Raw genomic sequence first — 20,680 nt, forward strand, 5'->3', positions numbered from 1 at the left:
TGCCCTCTGTGTCAATGAACCATCTTTCTTTACCACTGTACAAAGTTCACTTTTGGTTACAAAATGAGTTTATTTACCCCAAAACAAAAAATATTCATTCACCCTAACTATAGATTCCTCCAATTTTTTTGGCTAGTTCCAAGTTCATTTTAATGGGTGCCTCCAAATATAGTGGTTGTGATTTGAATGGCTCTGTAAGGTATGTTTCTACAGTCTATTATTAGCTAGCAGAAAGGCTATTTTCTTCACTTTGCAGACTTTTGAATTCAAACATCTAATATATCCAAAGTAAAGAAGGTATAAACCTTTGGTCAATATCATCTCAGACAAATCTCCCTCAATCAAAAACTTGGGTACTGATTATTCATCATCTACCCTTATTATTTTCATGATGCCCCATTTGAAACAGGTGCTTCAGCTAGTTCCCTTAGAAAAGCAACAACGTCGTCAGGTGTATTGAGAAGATACCGAGCATTTGTACGAGTCCTGCCAACTGCACAAGAGAAGTAATTCTCCTTCTTTAGATCCAACACATTCCATGACACGTTTTCAGGCGAGGGCCTTCGTCCACCATTATGGTTGGAAGTTTTCTTCTCTGAGTTTGAAACCGGCCTGTTCCTATTCTGAGATGACTTTGAGCTAGTTCGACTAGAAGGGAGTTTTGGAACAGATCGCCTTTCCCCGGGTACCTTTGGTGCATCACTGACTTTACTTCTTGGCATACCAATGCAGTCAGAAGGAAGTTCTGGCTCAAAAAATGTATATACATCCTCATCCTATATTACAAAGACAACAGGCATAAATCAGAGGAATAGAGGTGTTTGTATTTCATAAAAAACTATAAAGCATTCAAAAGTTTGAAGAGTTAAAACACTCTGCATATGATATTTCCCACCACGTTGCTCCGCTAATCAAATAAACTGATACAGATGGACAGATTGTAGCAACGCAATGGGCAGCGGAATATCAAAATTCAAGATGCATCTTGAAAACAAGAATATACAGTTGCAAGTGATCAACCTGTCCTACTCTGATTTCTTAATTTATTTCGGTTTAAAAAGATTCATTGGACTATTTCACCAAAATCTGGAACTAGTTAAACAAACAGTGGGCATTTTGAAATTTGAATTATCAAGTTTAAAACTCACAGCAAAGCAATATTAACTTGAAGTGAGGACATTTAAAAAGCATCAAAGAATTTACCTTCCCCAGAAAATGCCCTATGCATAAAACGTAATCAATTGGTGTTGCAATGGCTTTACTGTGTACTATCTCCCCCAGTATACGATCTATTGCTGCTCCCTGCATGTGTGTGTATCCATGAGTGTTTTGATGATTGGGAAAAGGAATTGTCACATAAACTAATCAAGTGCTCGAAATAAAATTCTTGGAGGAACTTCTTGATCACTTTATCATAAGAAACAATGTTGTCACCTTTGTAACACCAACTGCTCGGACCTCAACAGAGCGGAGTCCTTGTACAACATCAACGGATGCGTTTGATATCGGACCTGTCCAGAGATGCTGAAGCATGTCTCGAGCTTGCAATCTTCCAAATTCAACATCTAAAAGGACATGGAATAAACCCCCCAAAAAGAAGAAATATTTCCAAAAAAAAAAAGTTAGAAAAGGAAAAGAGAATTGACACACCTAAGGCAAGACTAAGCTTTGAATAGCTATAGACAGGTTCTTGAAAGGAAAATGGATGATGAAACTAAGATCACCTGAATATTTGTAATTCCAGACAAGCGATGTTTCACGTTGTTCAAAGTGAGATCTCGGTGTCCTCTCAGTGAAGTACTCGAAGACGTGCTGAATAGAAGAGTGAGAGAAGTTAGAGCTGAAAGATGCACTACCAGAACTAGCTACACATGCTCATACCTTTACGCTATCAACCCAGTCCATGTTTAGATGCTCTGGCATGGTTGTCATCCATACACCGTTTGTAGATCGTAAAAACATTCCATTTTCTGCTGCTAACCACATGTTGTACTCACTGAAGTTCTGCAAAAGCACAAATTTCACATGGGGAAACGCCGCTACAGTTGAAGGAATTGAAATGTTGCTAGTTGTAAGGCAATACATCATCTAAGACGTTTCTATCACTTCCACTGAGGACAACAACTGTTGTTTTGGGGTCATTACAAATCGCAAGCAATGATTCTTTCAATTCAGGATGCAATTTCAGTTCCATTTCTTTGATTTGATCTCCACCTCTCCTTCCAGGGGTATCCACCGATTCTGTCAGTGTAGAATTGAAACCCTGCTTTGAGGACCACAGTAATGAAGTCAAGAAATTGTCAACTTAGATAGTTGCTGCATATACTCATCAAAGAATCAGAAAGTTGAATTCAAAAAATATAATATCCCACAAAATAAGTTCCCTCAGAAAGGGGGAAGGGGAGACTGCATCTACTTTCTACTCTTCACCACATTTATAACCCTTCAGAAATGTATACCACTAACCGGAGATGTTTCCTCCAAAACACCTTCCCCAAATCACTGAGGCACTATATCATGGTAGTGTCCCAGATCCCCTACCCAAATATGAAAACAAAAGCAGCACGGATGTGGACTCAAGTGCACATGTCAAATCCAACACATAGTTGGGAAGCTATTCAAAATTTGCATCTTATCTTTCCACTAACGTGATTTATCATCTAAAGCCATATAGATAAACTTTATGCTATATATGAACTCTTCAATGCTAAAAAATATTGGGATCAAAATCAATAGGCCGTCATGTGGAAGCTTATAATTGCAAACCATGGAGGCCATAAATCTGACAACTCATAGAACTATACAAAAAAGCATTTTTATTGATATGGTTTGGTAAAAAATTATCATCAATCTGAGAGTCATAAGGAAAGTAGTCAACTATAGCTTCTGGATAAGTAATAATTTCAGGCAGATTTCTTTTGAAAGAGGAGCGAGTGATACCAATATTAGTAGACGATTATTGGAAAACGAATAGCGCTCAATTGCATCACTGATGTTAAGCCGGGGCGGAACTTTTCTTATCCTCTGCTGTGCTTCAATAACAGTATCATTTAGTTCACTGCAAAAAAGAGAAATAGTGGCTAATTAAGATATTATCAAAAGAAGCCACGTAAAAACACAACAACAACAACAACAACAAACCCAGTGTGTTCCCACAAAGTGGGGTTTGGGGAGGGTAAGATGTACGCAGTCCATACTTGAAGCCACGTAAAAAGCTTCAAGTATAATCTCAGCTAACTTGACAATTCTTAAATTGTGCCTAACAATGAGAGATTAACACAGCTGGTAAAAGAGTGTTGGTGTATATCATGAGAAGCCATGCAACTAAACACAGAAAGGACCACGGTAGAAATGCAAACCATATAAGATGGCGCTATAATCCATTCCCCAACAGTAAACAGGTTGCGGATGTGGTTTAATGACCCTAAGAATACAAGTACATAAATCCTGAGGAATAACCAGACCTGTTCCAGTCCATGGATCAAATACCTCCAAAGTAAATACAGATAGAAAAGGTCAACTTGAGTAAACAAAGTGCAAATGAGCACTGAAGCATCAGAGCTTCGGCAACAAACTTATACTCAAGCAAGAAGTGACTTCTCTACTGTCTTCCTTCTTCAAGAAGTCTTTGCATGGTATTGTGTTTTAAGTCCAAACTAAAACAGTTGGAGTCGCATTATTATACTATTATTATCTTTTGCCGCCACACAGTGTTTTTATAGGAATCTGAAGAATAATTCAAGAGGTTCTCTCATAGGTGGTAGTGATTAAGTGACCGTATTAGCTTTACACTGTTAATGTCATCTTACCTCACAAAAGTTTCAGCCCATTCTTGAGCAGTATGGGTAGTCACATGCAGAAAATTATGCCTGTGGCGTTTTTCTCTTTCTTCAGCTGACATATTTAAAGCTTGCCCAATCGATGCAGCAACCTCTGTTATATTCCATGGATTCACCAGAATTGCTCCAGCACCTAAGGATTGTGCAGCACCTGCAAACTACAAACAGGGGAGGCTCAATAAATCAGTGGCCTAAAGCCAAAACTTGATAAAACATCATAAATAAAATTCATATAGTTTAATGTCAAAATTCACCCTTTTTAATCTTTTTAGATGCAAAGTTAAGCACGCTTGTGTTATCCATGGTGGCGGTGCCGACACAGGCAAGTTGTACTTTTTAAGAATTAATTCATTCAACTATTTCTTTTCATAGACAAATAAAAACAATTGATTCAGAAAAAATTGAATCTAAAACGGTATATAAAACTGTCTTAAACATAAAAGGGGAGAACCAATATACAGGAAGAAGAAAAATCATATCCAACTGGTATGTATATGCACTAATTAATGAGAGATAAAAACTTAACCTGATTTACTCACTCATTTGAACTACCCAAACTAAAATCTTAAAAAATGAAACCTTTTATTTATGATAATTAGAAAAATCATATATTATATACAATTAAATATCATTTTCAAGTCTTTTTACCATAAATAGTAATTTTACTGTATATCAACATAGAAATGCATTAAATTTTCCTCCGTGATATCAAGTTTTAAGTTCAATATCCGAAGTCACAATTAATTACATTTTTTCAACAAAAATCTTCTTATAGTCACTAGAAAATTACTATATGCAGTACAAAGTTGCAATTAATATTTAGAAAAATTCATTATTTCCTTATATAGTAACGACATTAGAAAAGTAAGTTATCTTTTCAATTTTAAAAGTTTTTAGTTAAATGATTGTAAAACTATGTATGCTATTTTAGAATTTTGAATTAAGCTACTTAAAATCTTAATATCTATCAAGAAGGTTTTTGACTGCAAGAACGAGTATTGTATGGCAACAAATGACTAAAATTTTATTAACTTTAAAAAGACTTCTTACATACACAGTTATAAACTATAAATATATGTGAATTGACTAAATATATAATAATAGAAAGTGTCCGAAGGGTTGTGCCAAAAAAAATCTTTTCATCTTATATGTCCGAAAGCTCATAATACCTTAATAAGCAAAAATTTGTAATTATGGCATTAGAGGAAATAGAATTTTGCAATGAGATATAAGATTATTACTTCGCTGAGAATGAGGACTCCTTTTTTCAACTCTTGGCAGGCCACAAATTCATAACTGACGAGATTCATGCCATCCCTTAAGGAGGTGACCAATGCTACATCTGATGAATAAGATATTGCCAACATGTCAAATACAATAGGAACTTGCAAATAGCTACCTCGTGGATTTAGCTAATGATGAAAAACAACTGAAGTTACCAATAAATATCATATAATTGTACATTAACTACAATTCATATCAACAACAATAAGAATGGCGTTTGGGAGGACGACAACGATATGTCTTGCAATAATTATTTTATGGTATATGATTAATATGTTTGATTTTTTTAAACCATCATGTCAGTATTATATTTATGTAATTTCACCATTCTAGAATCTAGAATCTACAAGAATACTAACAAGAAGAGAAAGTATTTTTGATAAAACCTTTATTTGGCATGCATATGTTTTCAGAATGTGACAAATGTCATTCTGAATGTTTTCAAGATCACTGAAGCAATAAGGAAAATCGGCACATGCATATGTTCTCAGAATGTGACAGTGCCATGCTTACCCCTCATTTAAAACCTGCAGTGCAATTTATGCATTCTCTACTGAATACATTTTTAACCAATTCCAGATCTGCAAGCTTGAAATCCTTTTTCTAGAAAGTCCAAATGACGCAGACTTTTCTGAGAGCATATAGAGCACTTTTATCAATCTATTCCATTTTCAAACTAATTTTTAAGGTCCAGAAGAATTGTGAAACTACAAGTAATTTAAGCTTGTGAGGATAATTATCCTAAATTCTGTGAAAGTGCCTTCAAAAGAGAAAGGAACTAGCAAACCTGAAGGGAAAACAACTTTAAGAAAAACAATGTAGAGTTATACCCTTCCTCTAATATGTACTAACAGACAACTATGCTAACGGGGAGGACATTCATTTATAAATATCAAATGCGAACCTCTTCTCACAGTCTACGCCAATTCCCGTGACAATCTAAATGACTCATAAAAAGTGAGAGCACAAGCACATACTAGTGCCTTCAAATGAATTGCAGAAGAAAATAGCAACACTAAACATAGATGAGCAGAAACAACACCACTATTATGCACGAGCATATGTTCAAATAGGACAGAGAGCTGCACAACTGTGGAGGTGGTGGGGGGTGGGGGGGATTCAGACGGTGTCTTGAAGCTGCTAATAGAACTATACAAGAATTGCAGAACTAAATGCAAGATGAAAAGAATTACCAGTTACAGCATATAGTGCACATAATGCATGAAAGTCAAGAGAACGGTCCTGCATGTAGAAAACAATATTATCCATATTTAAGTCAAGAGAACGGTCCTGCATTCAGGCACAATGAATATGACCAAAAAAGTAAAAAACTAACCAGATGATGAATAGGTACTGCAGTCAAAGTTCCAAACCGGCCATTGATGCGTCCAACAATCTCATGAACTTGACTGGTAAGTTTTTGGTCTGCAAAGATATAAGGTGAAAGCGAGTAAAATATCATACTTGAGCATGAAGATATATTATAACAAAAAGCTGCATTTATAACCCAAGTAAATCTCATTGAAACTTGAGGATCTTTAAGTCCAACCTAGTTCATGAGTTCCAAGACTACTAAGTTTTTTAAAATTTAGAAAGGGAGAGGGAAAGGGGGACATTGACCTAGTTGAAAGCTCACAAGAAATTTCCCTTTTGAATTATAATCGAGTTAATTCAAGGCAAATAAGTTTGTCATCAAGGATCATCATAGAAAAGTGTCATTTTCATGGAAGCATTTCTGGAATCAACAGAGTGAGTTTCTGCTTGGAATCCACTGGATTTTAGGTGCATCAAGATGTAGCCATCCATGGGCCGGATGCTTAATACGCACTGGTAGCCATCCAGAATTCTAAATTGTACTGAACTGCTTCAACTTTGTTGGGAGAAGACGTACATGTCTAAAGTTTTGTCAATGTACTAGCACTACACACTTCAATCTTATTCTAAAATGAACCAAAGGAAAAAACAGATAACCAACTCAACGAGTTTTCTTGCCTAGTTTTCTAATTTAACTACAGATCATCATTGAGTGCAAAAAAGAACGGTATACAACAACACCCCAGCGTAATCTCACAAGTGGGGAACAAAGCATAATGTTATACAACTTTCTTACTCAAATTTTGTTTTTGATGTTTCTGTTGCAGCATGAAACATCATATGGGTAGTGTGGATGGTAGAATGAGCATGATTCTCTCAACATACAGTTTAACATCAACGAATGTCTTCGAATATCTTAACCAATATGGCAAGTACAGATTAGGTTTAAGACAGATGGAAAGTGAAGAACAAAGAGTAGAAGGAGGAGAGAGATTTATCTTATAAGGTCGCTTATATCAACTGTGCATCATTCTGGCTCTTTGGTAACAAGTTAGGAGTAATCAAGGACAATCACATGGTTCCTAAGCATAGATAGCAAACAGGAAGGGGGCATTATATTATGCACTAAACAGATTCACGACAAGCCAACAGGAAGGGAGCATTATATTCTGCACTAAATAGATTCATGACAGATTGCTGGTGGTACATGTCCTTTTCCCGGGCTCTCAACTCCGGATCATTAAACAGGATTTTCAAAATTTTAGTTTGGTGAGGAATATATAATGCTTCCCCCAGAAAAGAAATTTTTTAGGACCTATAGACTTATGAATCAAAACACTCTCCTCCTAGGAGCCTCCCCATTCAGCTGCCAAAATAGCTGATGACCGAACTGAATCAGTATAGTGGAATGAAAACTTTTTCTAAAGGAAGTAATGATAGGAGAAAAGGAAAATATAAATTAATTTAAAGGCATTAAGAAGAACTCAGAGTGGATCTGCTCAAGAAAATACATTCAGGAACATCTGTTCTTGTTGGCACAGCAATCTGTAGCAAAACCACTTTATCACGCCAGTACGGATTTTCTTCAAGGAATTTTTCAAATGCCAGGATCTTTTGCGGAATTCCTTTAATCATATCCAGGCGATCAACTCCTAACATCACCTGTAATCAAATTTCTTTAGCAAGAACTAAGCAAGTATAAAAGTTTCTAGGACGTGCAATTAAACATCTCTAATGCGTGCCCAATGCATAAAATAGTGTAGTAGATATAAGTGTCAGCCTCCAATCTTACTACAGGCAAAATTGAGGAAAGTGATCTGAGTTTGATATACATAAAACAATATAAGAAATGCTTAGCAAGAACACTAGACTGACAACTTTGCAACTAAGGGTGAGGAAATTCCAGTTAGCCTTCAGAAAATTGAAATATTCATGAATTAGAAGCTAATAAACTTCCGCCTTTTAAGAAAAAAAGGATTTCGGGACTTTGTATAAACAGAAAAGTGGGGAAAGATCTCTAACCCTAGCGAAGACACATGGAAATTCTAAGAAAGCCACATCTGCTTGAAGACCAAAACAAAGGAACACAATTACTCCTGGCAAATCCAAACAAATCTCTCTCTTTCTTCTTTTTTTCTTTCTCTCTTTGATTTATGTCCAATTTCAACATTTAGATATCTACTGTTCAATAATAGAAGAGCCTTTATTAAGAAACATACTCTCTAAATGGTAGCTATATCAACTAAAATAACACAAACAAGTATTTATTATTACGTCTTCAAGATAACCCTGCTGCTGGTGCGTAGTGAACTGGCAAATATTTGTTTCATTTAAGCACGTGCAAACATTGTGATGACAGGTTGCCGTAGGATTTGAATCTATGGTGCATGCCTGAAACCTATGTCATACTATTCTATGTAAGCCCCATTTTATCAAAATTACACCGTTAGAAAGGGGAGCCATTACTTTTATCAATCTTTGGTTGAACGACAGAAGGTATAATTTTCAGACAATGATGGTAAAACTGCCCAAGATGGATCCAGGTCATGACCAAATCTGACCTAAGGAACTATGGGAAGAAAATAAATGCCGCTGACCAAAGTCAAGGCCAAGATTTCACAATTAAAGTAGACACTGAATTTGGTGAAGAAATTCTCAAAACGCAAGTTTTCCCCCAACGTTATGCAGCTTATAAAAATAAACGTTTACAATCAGACAAAACAGCAAGATACTTCTTACTTCATGAAAATGATATCATACCAAAAAGAAAAACTGGGTCAGAAGGAGAGAGGATCCATAGAGGGATAATTGTACCTTTCTCCCAGCAAATCTCTCTTTTAGATCTTTAATGTGCTCCTGAACTTCATGAACTTCAAGTGCTCGAATAAATCGTTCTGAATCTATACCAATGGGGAACTGTATGTACAGGAACAATTTAACATGGTTCAGAAAGAAATCAAGTAGATATTTCGCACGGCCAAGTACATGAAATTGCCTAGATGCGGATTAGAGAAGTTCTTAACGAAGAATGTGGTGTGGAAGTGAAGAAAGTCAACTTCAACATACCGCAGCAACGCGGGTCAGTCTACCTTGATCTTCTACTCCTTCAGGAGTTCCTTCAAGTCCCAGGATACGAGTACAGGCACTAACAAAATGCCTTGCATAGTCATAGGTATGGAAACTGCAAAGTAAATTAAGCATATATATCCATTAGAATATTAAATAAAAATCCTTACAAAAATTATTAGCATTCCTAGCTTTAGTGGCAAAAATGGTTTTAAATCATCAAACTATGCAAATATCGGTCAAAGCCCAAAGACTTTCATTAAATATAGGTAAAACAGACAAAAAGTCGCACAGGATCAGAAGTGGACAACATTTCCTTAACAAACCAAGGTATTAAAGATGTACAATGGAGTGGATATTTGTTATTCTGCATGATACAACCAAATCACAGTACCAATGAAATCCACAGATGAGCAACATACGACAAACTAGTAGATGGAAAGTCAGGGGGAAAACTTCAGAAGTCACTCATGCACTCTTCCAGAATTATTGGATAGTCATTATACAGAATTACAGATAGTTACAAAGTTACCAGTGAAACCAACACATTCCCCCTTATATGCTACAATTTCTTAACCAACTTAGCCAGTACATTTTCTTTTGCAAATCGACTAGGCCAAAGCGCTAGCCAGTTTTTCCATTATTTCATTTAGTAGTATATAAGTATTTCTCCACAAAAGAAGTATCAGCATATTAGTTAAAAATTTTAAATGATACTTTAAAGCCTGGTTTGAACTAAATGAACTTTTCGTATTTTACATGGAATGGTTAATGGCTAACAATTTGTCTTGAAAATATGACTATATGTGTGATTCATAGAGGAAACCCATGGATGAGCACTTTGTTTTAGCGTTCAATCAACATAAGGAGGAACAAATCAGAAGCCATTTGGATGACTATTTTACACTTAACCGGTGATCATCAGATAGGCAGCTTCTCACAAAAGTTGACAGACTAGCATATTCCTTTACTTCTGAACTAACAAGACGTGCTTCAAATAAACTTTTAGAAATAGGATCCTATTTTAGAAAAAGGAAAGAGGCACAACGACTTAAACTTTCATCTGAAGCTTGACAATCCAAAGGACTGAAAGAACATTCCATCTTATACATGGAGAACCTCTCACCAAAAATGAAAAAGGCTATGATAGGAGACATTGGATGCACGAAAGTACTTGAGACTGCACTCTAAACCAAAAGCGCCAACTCATATTTGAATGCATAAAGGTACAACTTTTACATGTCGATACAAAAGTTAGCGAAAGTCGAAAGCATCTCAATTTCGATATAGCTAAATCCAAATATCCAAGCAAATCATAATTCAACTAAAGGATCATCAACTTCAGCAAGAATTGCCAAGTATCTAATATAATCGAACAAGAAGCAAAAAGTAATAGCAGATATTCAAGGAACACCTATTATTGTCAACATTAATGATTGGAAAACTGATGCACATTTAAAATAGTAGAATCAGCACTCTTTGATATTTAGATTTATTGTAAATCTCTTTAATAAGCAGCTTTTTGTAGTTATACTTTATTGAGCGAGCATCCTGCACAATCACACTCACGCGATGCAACGCATACCTTTCACGACATGACTCACCAGGTAGAGTTAATGAGAGGCAAAGACTTCAGAGAGATCTAACCAGTAGTATGTTAAGTATTTCTCTGCTAACCGGTACCACTAGTATGTTATTTCTAGTGAAACCCGCAGATTAGAACCCACAACCTTAAGATTCAAGATCCTTCCATTTCACTTCTTCAATTTTTACTCCCAGCACAGACAGACAGGGATCTCATACTAGGTCCACCAACTATTTCCAGGCAGTAGCCCCATTATTATGAAGGTTAAACTAAAATGACAAGTTAGTTGTTAGATGATATGCAGGAGAATAAGTGGTTCAGAGGGGTTTACCCAACCAAATCAGCTGCAAGAACTGCTCCGAGCAGCTCTGATCTAGACGGCAATGTCCTGTGGATTTCTGAGGATGGAAAGGGGGTGTGTAGAAACCAACCGACTTTCATTTGACTGTTATAATCCTTGAGACATCTTGGAAGGAACATAAGATGGTAGTCATGACACCATACCACATCGCCTTCTTCATAAATTTCATTCACAACATCAGCAAACATTTGATTCGCTCTCTTATAAGCAGCAAACTGAGACTGGAAGCTTCTGGTAGTCGCAAGGCGGTCTTCTTGAGGAAGTCCAAGATAATGGAAAAGAGGCCATAATATGTTGTTGCAATAACCGTTGTAATACTGATGAACAATTTCTTCATCCAGGAACACAGGGATACATCTCTACAGAAAACAGTATCAAAAGGTAAACAAATGCCAAATATAGGTAAAAGCAATCTTGGAGGGAAAAAATGTAAATAATCTCAAAATTGCTAAATTCAAAAAACAGCAAGAGAAGTGTGGTAAACTGCTATGTGGTGGCAAATACATGAAGAGGTGGTGTATTAGACCTTTTCTGCAAGTGCCTTAGTAAGTGCCCTCTGCCCAGCCTCATCTGGCACATTCACACCTGCCCAACCAATCCATCTAGCCTCAAACTCCTTCACACCTTCAATAAATTATTTACATAACTATTAGACCTTTTTTTCAACAATATGAATATGAAGTTCCCAAGATAGATAACCAGTGTTCAGGTGAAAAATAAGAGTCAAAATGTAAAAGAAGCTAGCTTACCAAGAAGAGCGCTGACGAGACCTCCACCACTTATCTCGAGCGACCAGGATTCCTCGCCTCTCCTTACTGCAGAGACAGGCAACCTATTTGCCACAACCAAGAGTCGTTGTCTGATGGGCTTTCCATCAGGCTGCTCCCATCCCTCATTATATGCTCGTGCAGCTCCTTCCAGGTCCTGTTCGACATATGAAACTCCTGCATTATCAGCTTCTCCTAGGCGAAAATCATAGTCAGAAAGCTCGCTGCCCCTGTTGCTATCGTTAGATTCACCTGGAAAATGAGAAGCTTTGCTACTTTTCCTTAACTCTCTTTCTCTCAATAGCCTCTCCAATCGAGTGGTAGCAATCGCTTGGTTTCCATTATACTTGTTCCCCGGCATCTGTCTAGAACACAACCTCCTAGTATGAATTCAATAGAGTTATGGTGTACTTGTAAACAACTATCTTTCATCTTGATTAAACAAATTAAGAGGTAGCAAGCGATGAAACTCCCGCATGAACGATACAAGAATTTATACAATTCCACATTAACCTCAAGTACAAACAGTGAAAATGCAATGAACAGGATATTCGCATCCTTGTTGAATAAACCACTACAACAACTACCCCACCTCACTAACCATTTTGCTCCATTTACACCTTTATATATCCAATCCAAAAATAAAAAATCTCGAAAGTCAGTACTAGATAAAAAAGGGATTTATACTAAGAAAGAGATAACATGGAGAATGGGATCCACAGAATTCTACAGGGAAAAAATGGGGTCTACCACTAAGAATCTTGGCTTTTTTCGTCCAAGATTTTTAATTACCCACTACTCGAACTCTTCAAAAATGTCAACAAGTCCATTTCTTATTCTCCAAAAATACACTATTTTTGAAGAATCCAACACGCGTGCAGCATCAAAAGTAAAAGAGCCCGCACAAATTAGCCACCGTTACACAAATTCATTTGCTATATATCCCAAAATTTAGCTCAAGAAAACAATAAAAAATCCATAACACTCATCAGATTCAAAGCGGACACTACAACAAACACATTGCATGCAGAAAATCAAACCCCATTCATTCCAATAAACATAAAAACTATATCTCACACAGCTCTAACATCTACTATACATACATTAAAAAAAAAAAAAAAAAAAACACCCAGCTCTAAGTCTCTAACCATGTATAAACAGTATAATTTTCCTATCTCCCTAAGTAAAATCGAGAATTCTAACCTTTTGAGCAGGTGTAAAATCCAACAAAACACAAAGATTTCTGGCTTAATTTGATCTAAACAAACAAAATCTTGATCAGAAAAAAAATGACTTTATAACAGCAAATCGGTAACTTCTTGTTGGTATAGTTCAGGTGCGCGGAAGATGATTCGACTTACATATAAAAATTGGTCGGGGTGGTAGAGAAGTATGATAGAGAGAGAGGGAAAATGGAAGAGCAGGCGAATCCTCGTGTAAGCTTTTAAAGGTACAGCCATGCAGCTGACACACACATACACACACTTTTTGTTTTTTTGAGACTACTCTTACCAAACAATTAATAAGGGGATTACTACTAACTCATAGATTGCATCAATAATTATCATCTAAGTTGCTCCCATTTTTTTAAAATATTTTAGAGTATGCGTTGAATTTTTTAAAAATAGTATATTTTTAAAGAATCCAAGCGGCTTAGATTATCATGGTTGATATAATATAAAATGAAGAAGTATTGGGTCATTTGTATAATATCCTATTTTGGACGGACTAGTCAAAGGTACATAAATTTCAATCTTTTTGAAGTTAATTAATTTTAAATTTTTTTTAAGTTATTAAAAAAATTTGATTTAGTCCACATGAATATATTACATTCTTTTTAATACATCACTTAATTTTACAATTATACATTGCATTCTTTAGTGATTTATAGGAGTTTTCAAGTAAAATTAGGGATTTATGTAATTATTTAAACGGATTTAGATTTTAAGTAGTAATGGTAAATTAAGTTTTGACAAGATATAATTTTTTCGTAAATTTTTGGTGATTATTAAACGTTGTTGGACCTTCTTTAGTTCCGATTGATCTGTAACGAATATGAAATACATACTCAATCACCAAATAACACATATTAGAGCATGCTAATTTAGCAGATAAGAGATGTCATCTGCTCATTGGAAAGACACCGAAACTCATGCAAACTAAAAAGCGCCCTTACGCTTTAGTTTGATCGGGGGGCCCGCAACTGATATCAGAGGGATAAATTTTTTTGTTAGCAAAATGAACATTTTATTTTCAGAATTTTTCACTTTTTTTTACGAAATGCAATTCCGAATAATCTGAGCGGAAAACTTCTTCCGATAATTGAAGAAGGAGAAAGCTATTCCTAGGGGCCTGAAACTGTAATGAAGGAGAAAGTCATTATATTTTTTAGTGATTTATACGAACTTTTAAGTAATAATGTAGGGGCTTGTATAATTATATAAATGGGTTTAGATTTTAAGTAGTTATGGTAAATTAATTTTTGGTAAGATGCAATTTTTTCATAATTTTTTGGTGATTATTAGCGTTTTGCATTTTATATCACACGTTGTTGAACCTTCTTTAGCCCTGATTGACCTGTAACGTATATGAAATACATACTCATACCAAACAACACGTGTTAGAACATGTTGATTCAGCAGATAACAGATGTTATCTGCTCGTTGGAAAGAAGCCTCATGCAAACTAAAAAGCGTCCTTACGCTCTAGTTTGATCGGGGGGCGCAACTAAGATTAGAGGGATAAACTTTTTTGGTATCAGAGCAAACATTTTATTTTCATGGTTTCTCACTTATTTTTTACGTTCTTTTTTAAGAAATGCAATTTCGAATGGCCTGAGGGAAAAACTTTTCCGACAATTGGAGAAGGAGAAAGTCATTCCTACAGGCCTGAAACTATAATGAATGAAGTAAGAATTTCGGGCTAAAGCCTGAGCATTTACATTCAGGTGCTTGTCTAGTTTCCGGTGAGACTGTTGACTTTGTGAATGCCCGAAGTCTCCGTCTTATATAGAAGGTAGGAGGATATCAATAAGGATAGAATGTTAATAGATAAAAGTGTGTTTATATTAGTTAGAGTATTATATTGTTGTCTTTATTATTAGTCATACGATTATTTTTTATAGTTTATTATTTTTCTATTTTTGATACTATCTAGTGTTTCATATAGTTGTGGTATTGTTCTGTGACTTTTTGTTGTGTTCGTGGACTATCTATTATCTCTCGTATAAGGTGGAAGATCTACTGATATGGTCTTAACCTATTAGGAATACCCTCACGAATGAATATAGGACAGATATTTAAATGTTCACTAGGGTTAGCAGAAAGTTTACTAGACAGACATTATAGAATAACACATTTTGATGAGAGATATGAACAAGAAGCTTCGCGAGAATTAATTTTTTCTGAATTATATGAAGTCAGTAAGAAAACATCGAATCCATGGATATTTGAACCCAAATATTCAGGAAAAAACAAAATATTTGATAGAAGGACGGGGAATCCTTTTGAACAACCCATTATAATAGGAAAGCCTTATATCTTGAAATTAATTCATCAAGTTGATGATAAAATTTATGGGCGTTCCCGTGGACATTATGCGCTTGTTACACAATTCTAGCACAGGTCTCTGAATATACTCTATTCTTCTCGGACTCCACTTTATAAAAATACACTGCATATTGTGGTTATTGTTTCCTTTAGTATTTTAAGTATTAAAAAATTGATCAAAAATATTTTTAACATTAAAAAATAAAAGAAAAATTACAAGGCATAAGTTTATATTTTCCTATCATAATATAATACAAACTAATTATATTGCTCATTTTCCATATAATTTATATTGTTAGAGACATAACTTCGATTTAAAAACTCACAAGTTATACGGACGCAAATTCGATACTACATAAATTGTAACGGAAAATGTATTTACTAGGAGTTTGATCCCTAGTTTTCAAGGTAAATAACTAGACACTCAATCAAGTACACCACTAAATTTTCTTGTAGCATGGGCGCCAGAATCGACTATTATATATATATCAGTTTTAAAAAATATATACAAAAAAATACCTAATTTTATAAAGAGATCACGAATTCACGTGTCCATTATTTTTCTTTAAATTCACCTCTGTCTATAATAATCTAATTTGGTATAATAGGAAACAAATAAAATAATCTATTAGAGTATAACAAGTCTAATTACACCATAAATGAATAGCACAAGCTAAAAATATTTAACAAAATGAGTATTATAAAAAAATATTCTTAAAATATTTTCTTTTTTTTTCTTTGTTGATCAAAGAAAATACAAAGTGTGTGCATACAATGAGCTGTCTATATAACACACCAAAACAAAATATTGATTCATTCACATCAATCCTCCTAACTAATTGAATCTTTTCAACAAAAACAAAAAATTCACAAACTTTTTCTGATTTGCAATCTTTGCAACAGTCCTAGTGGAAACTAAAGTGGATGGTAGAATAGTGGATTGAACACAAAAGAAAGAGATGTGACATTTAAGAATCTGGTGGATTCGGAGTAAGTTATTTTGAGATTAATTATTTTGAATGGAATAAAAGTAACGCTATATTTTCACGATAACTAATATCGAGTAAGTTATTTTATAATTTTATTCCAATTAGACATGAGATAAGTTCATTCTAAAAATTAATCATGGTCTTTATACCTCGTAGAAAACGAGCCCTTATGGATAAATTCGGGAACCGAGTTATAATACTAGATATGAGTTTATGTGAATTCGATAATTTTTACTTAAATTTATATTTATATTAAAATTATATAAGTATTTAACTGTGGAGTAAATAATTGATATAAGCTACGTATAAGTTTAATTCATTATAAATTCAAAATATATATTTGATTATATACTTTTAGGTAAATTAATCAAGTAGGACAAGTTTAAAAATTGAGTGGTATAAATTATATACTCCTATTTTTTAAAAAAAGTACATTTAAACTTCTATTATTTTTTATTTATTGCAAAAAGTATGATTAGATCAACTACTAGCATGGATTGTGGTGGAACAACTCCACTCTCAACCAGAAGTCTCAGCTTTTAGCCCTTGAAAGGGCCATTCCTAAAATAAACCCTATACTGCATGATTCGAGTTAGTCATGACTCCAGCACGAATATCAAACACTGAATCAGAGATAAAAAAAAAAAAATACAACTTTAACTTTTACTTCAATTTTTAAAAATGTCTAAGTTAAATGAATAATATTTGATTTTCCTTGACTAGACGCCCACCAAACTACATAGAATAGAAAGCTAGCTTCTCATACAATCAATATTTTTTTTTCAGCATCTGCTGACATCAGAACTTGAGTGAATTTAATACTTATTTTTTAAATTTCCACAATCCACATAAGCAAGTAAGTCTTGAAAATATAGTTTTAAAATGATTAGTTTACTAATTTCATGTTTTTTAAGTTTTTGGCAATAAGTTCTACTTGAGTGGGCAAGTAGCTCTTGCATTCAATATGGAGTGGCAAATTATCAGTGCACCATATTTAAAGTCACATCCATTTGTACCCTCAAAATTCAAAATCTATCAAATACTCCTACATTTGACTAAGCAAATCTTTCTATTCATGTCCTAGGATATCTATTTACACTTCTATGTATAGCAACAACAATAAAAATAACAATAATAATATATCTAGTATAATCTCACCAAGTGGGGTCTGAGAAAGGTAAGTGTACGTTTATATACCACTATCTTAGAGGTGAGATATAGAAGTTGTTTCTGATAGATTCTTGATCAAAATAAAATAATCTAGAAAAGAAAATACTTTTATATATAGCAAGCATATTTTGAGCCGGGAGTCTATCGAAAACAGCCTCTCTACTTCTTCAAAGATAGTGGTATGGATTACGTACATTTTACCCTCCCCAGACCTCCATTTTACCGGGTATATTGTTGTTGTATAGCAAGCATATACATACATACATATATATATATATATATATATATATACACACACACACACACACACATAAAATATTTTTTTCTCAAGCATCAAAGAGTCAATTGAACAAATTAGGATGTGTTTCTGACGGAGAGAAGTATTTTTCAATTTTCTCATGTTTAGTTAGTTTAATTTTTGAAAAATAAGTTTTCCTTCAAAACAACGATCACAACTTTCTAATGAAAATATGAAAAATAAGTTATACAAGTGTCATTTTAATTGTGTCTTTCTCATCATCTTCACTTCACTCCATTCGGTAGGCCGCATCCCCGTCAGCATCATCCCACCACTAACTCTCATAATATTTGTCTAGAATCTAGATTATTATATATAAATGAATTTAGGATAGTTTTAAAAATAATTATCTAGAACTTCATCTATTTTCTTAAAAAGTATTTTCCAAAAAAAAAGTATTTTTCATGAAAAAAACATTTTTCTTCCTACCAAACACATCCTTATTCACCGATTTATCTAAAAATCGTGTAAACAAGAAGGCTAGCTCATGTGGTTAACCATCATATCATTCGAAGATAAGCGAAAACACACTATTGACCCTTTTTTTAAAAAAAGAGAAAAAAATTGATATAAGGGAACATAACGAGTATATATAGCAAAGGATTAAAATCCATTTTCGCTATGCTTATAATATGTACTTATCCAACCAGAATTTCAGCAATTTTATTATATCACCAATTCAAATTAAATCCAGATCATGACAAATTTCATGCAACAACACATACATATACATAAACACAAAAACCGCAAATTTTATTTTTATATTTTTAAAAAAAATACCTGAAATTAAAGCAAACAACAATGATACCGATACAAAACTGTCATTTACTATTTTCCTCAAAGATAATAGCACAGGAAAAAAATTTATACATACCTGAAATTAAAGCAAACAACAACGATGCCGATACAAAACCATTTACTATTTTCCTCAAAGATAATATAGCACAGAAAAAAAAAAAAATTAAACATACCTGAAATTAAAGCAGAGCTATGATGACGTGACAAAAACTACCTCTGCAATCCTTTGAGCAGATAAAATTGTTGTTTAGAATAGATTTTGCAATCGCGAATTCGAATACAAATCATTCAACCATGAAAAACTTTCATGCAAACGATGAATGATAAGATTCGGAAATTTGAAATGTGGCTGAAACAGAAAGAGAAAATTAACAAATGAATAATTAGTATCAGAGAATATTTATAGAGTTATTATAGAGAAAGAGGAAGGCAACTTTCAGGCTAAGAAATAGAAAGCTCCCGAATAAAGAAGAGAGCAAATAAAGTAAAAGGCAGCTTTTATTTTATAAGTATTTATTATTACTACTACTATTATTTTTTTAAATCTTTTTTTTTTTTTTGGTTGAGTGAAATGTGTACGTGCGCAGGCATATGAGAGGAGTATATTATACTAGTAGGCCTATTTAGATTCCCAGAATCACCAAAAGGGATTTTTGCCTGGCTAAGATAGGGATATCTCATATTTAGCCAAGGCTTTTTAAGGGATGAATGAAAACTACCTAAAACCTATTATAAATTATAATAATAATAATTTACACATTAAAATATTTATAAGATATGAAAAAAATAGAATTAAAAAGACTTATTTAAATCTCGAAATCTGAAAAGACGTCACATAATTAATTGAGATTGAGAAAATATTTGAGTATCATCCATCCTAATTCAAAGTTGTCAATAGAGCTGTTAATACGGGTCGGCCCAACCCATTCAAGCTAGCCCACATGGGCGGTGGAGTTTGACGGGTCAGACCGGACTGACCAATCAAAATGACAGGTCATAAAATCGCAAGTCCAACCCATCACACTGTGGGCTGCGGGACCTCACGGGTCAGCCCACTTTTTAAAATATATTATTTTTTTAATCTTAATTTAAATTTTAAATTGTTAATTATATAAATATGTATAATATAATATTACATGAAGTTACTACTTGTTAATCAAGTCTCAAATTTACAAAAAAAAAAAATCCAAATAATCTGTGAAATTAAATAACTTTTGACACCAAATTTAAATCAAATAGATATGTTGAAAAACAAACGAAACTGTTAATGAGTAATAATATAACTAGTTAAATAATAATATTAACCTATTTTTGTTTTAGTTGATCACAAAAAAACACAAAGAAATATCAATATTTAGTTCACGTTTCCTCAAAAAATAAAAATTCTTAAGGCACTTATGAGTTACAGCGTGTTCAACGTCACCATATTATCTTCATCAAACATATTTGATTCCTTAAAAAAATTAGTATTTAAATTATTTATATATTTTATAAACATATTTAATATTTAAATATCTATGATGGTTCAAATATACTTTGAGTTTGGACTCTTTTTTTAATTCTTAGTGCTTTATTCTATTTTTTAATCATTTTTTGTTTGGCCCACGAATCAGACCAGCCCATATTGCTCAAGCCCACGAGCCAACGGACTTATACGGGTT

The 20,680-nt window shown here is 33.8% G+C and overlaps 1 protein-coding gene across 10 annotated transcripts; it reads right to left on the reverse strand.

Annotated features, from left to right (window-relative positions):
- Positions 1-258: 258 nt before the first annotated feature.
- On the reverse strand, positions 259-19,525 carry LOC107878565 (alpha,alpha-trehalose-phosphate synthase [UDP-forming] 1). 10 transcript variants are annotated; one of them, XM_047415551.1, is made up of 18 exons: positions 19,193-19,525; positions 12,199-12,577; positions 11,976-12,073; positions 11,420-11,808; positions 9,504-9,618; positions 9,252-9,353; positions 7,949-8,099; positions 6,460-6,548; positions 6,317-6,365; positions 5,081-5,181; positions 3,810-3,997; positions 2,941-3,058; positions 2,084-2,263; positions 1,882-2,004; positions 1,725-1,812; positions 1,435-1,565; positions 1,204-1,302; positions 259-776 (listed from the first exon to the last, which is right to left on the reverse strand). In XM_047415551.1, the coding sequence occupies exons 2-18, from the start codon at positions 12,575-12,577 to the stop codon at positions 387-389; spliced, it is 2,790 nt and encodes a 929-aa protein (XP_047271507.1). In that variant the 5' UTR covers positions 19,193-19,525; the 3' UTR covers positions 259-386. The 10 variants fall into 10 exon arrangements, with proteins under 10 accessions (XP_047271507.1, XP_016581090.1, XP_047271505.1 ...); XM_016725604.2 differs by having other exon boundaries at positions 2,084-2,266; positions 19,193-19,506; XM_047415549.1 differs by having other exon boundaries at positions 12,199-12,581; positions 19,193-19,489.
- Positions 19,526-20,680: the final 1,155 nt, after the last annotated feature.

Source organism: Capsicum annuum, chromosome 7, assembly GCF_002878395.1.
Source record: "Capsicum annuum cultivar UCD-10X-F1 chromosome 7, UCD10Xv1.1, whole genome shotgun sequence".
NCBI classification, from domain to species: Eukaryota; Viridiplantae; Streptophyta; class Magnoliopsida; order Solanales; family Solanaceae; genus Capsicum; species Capsicum annuum.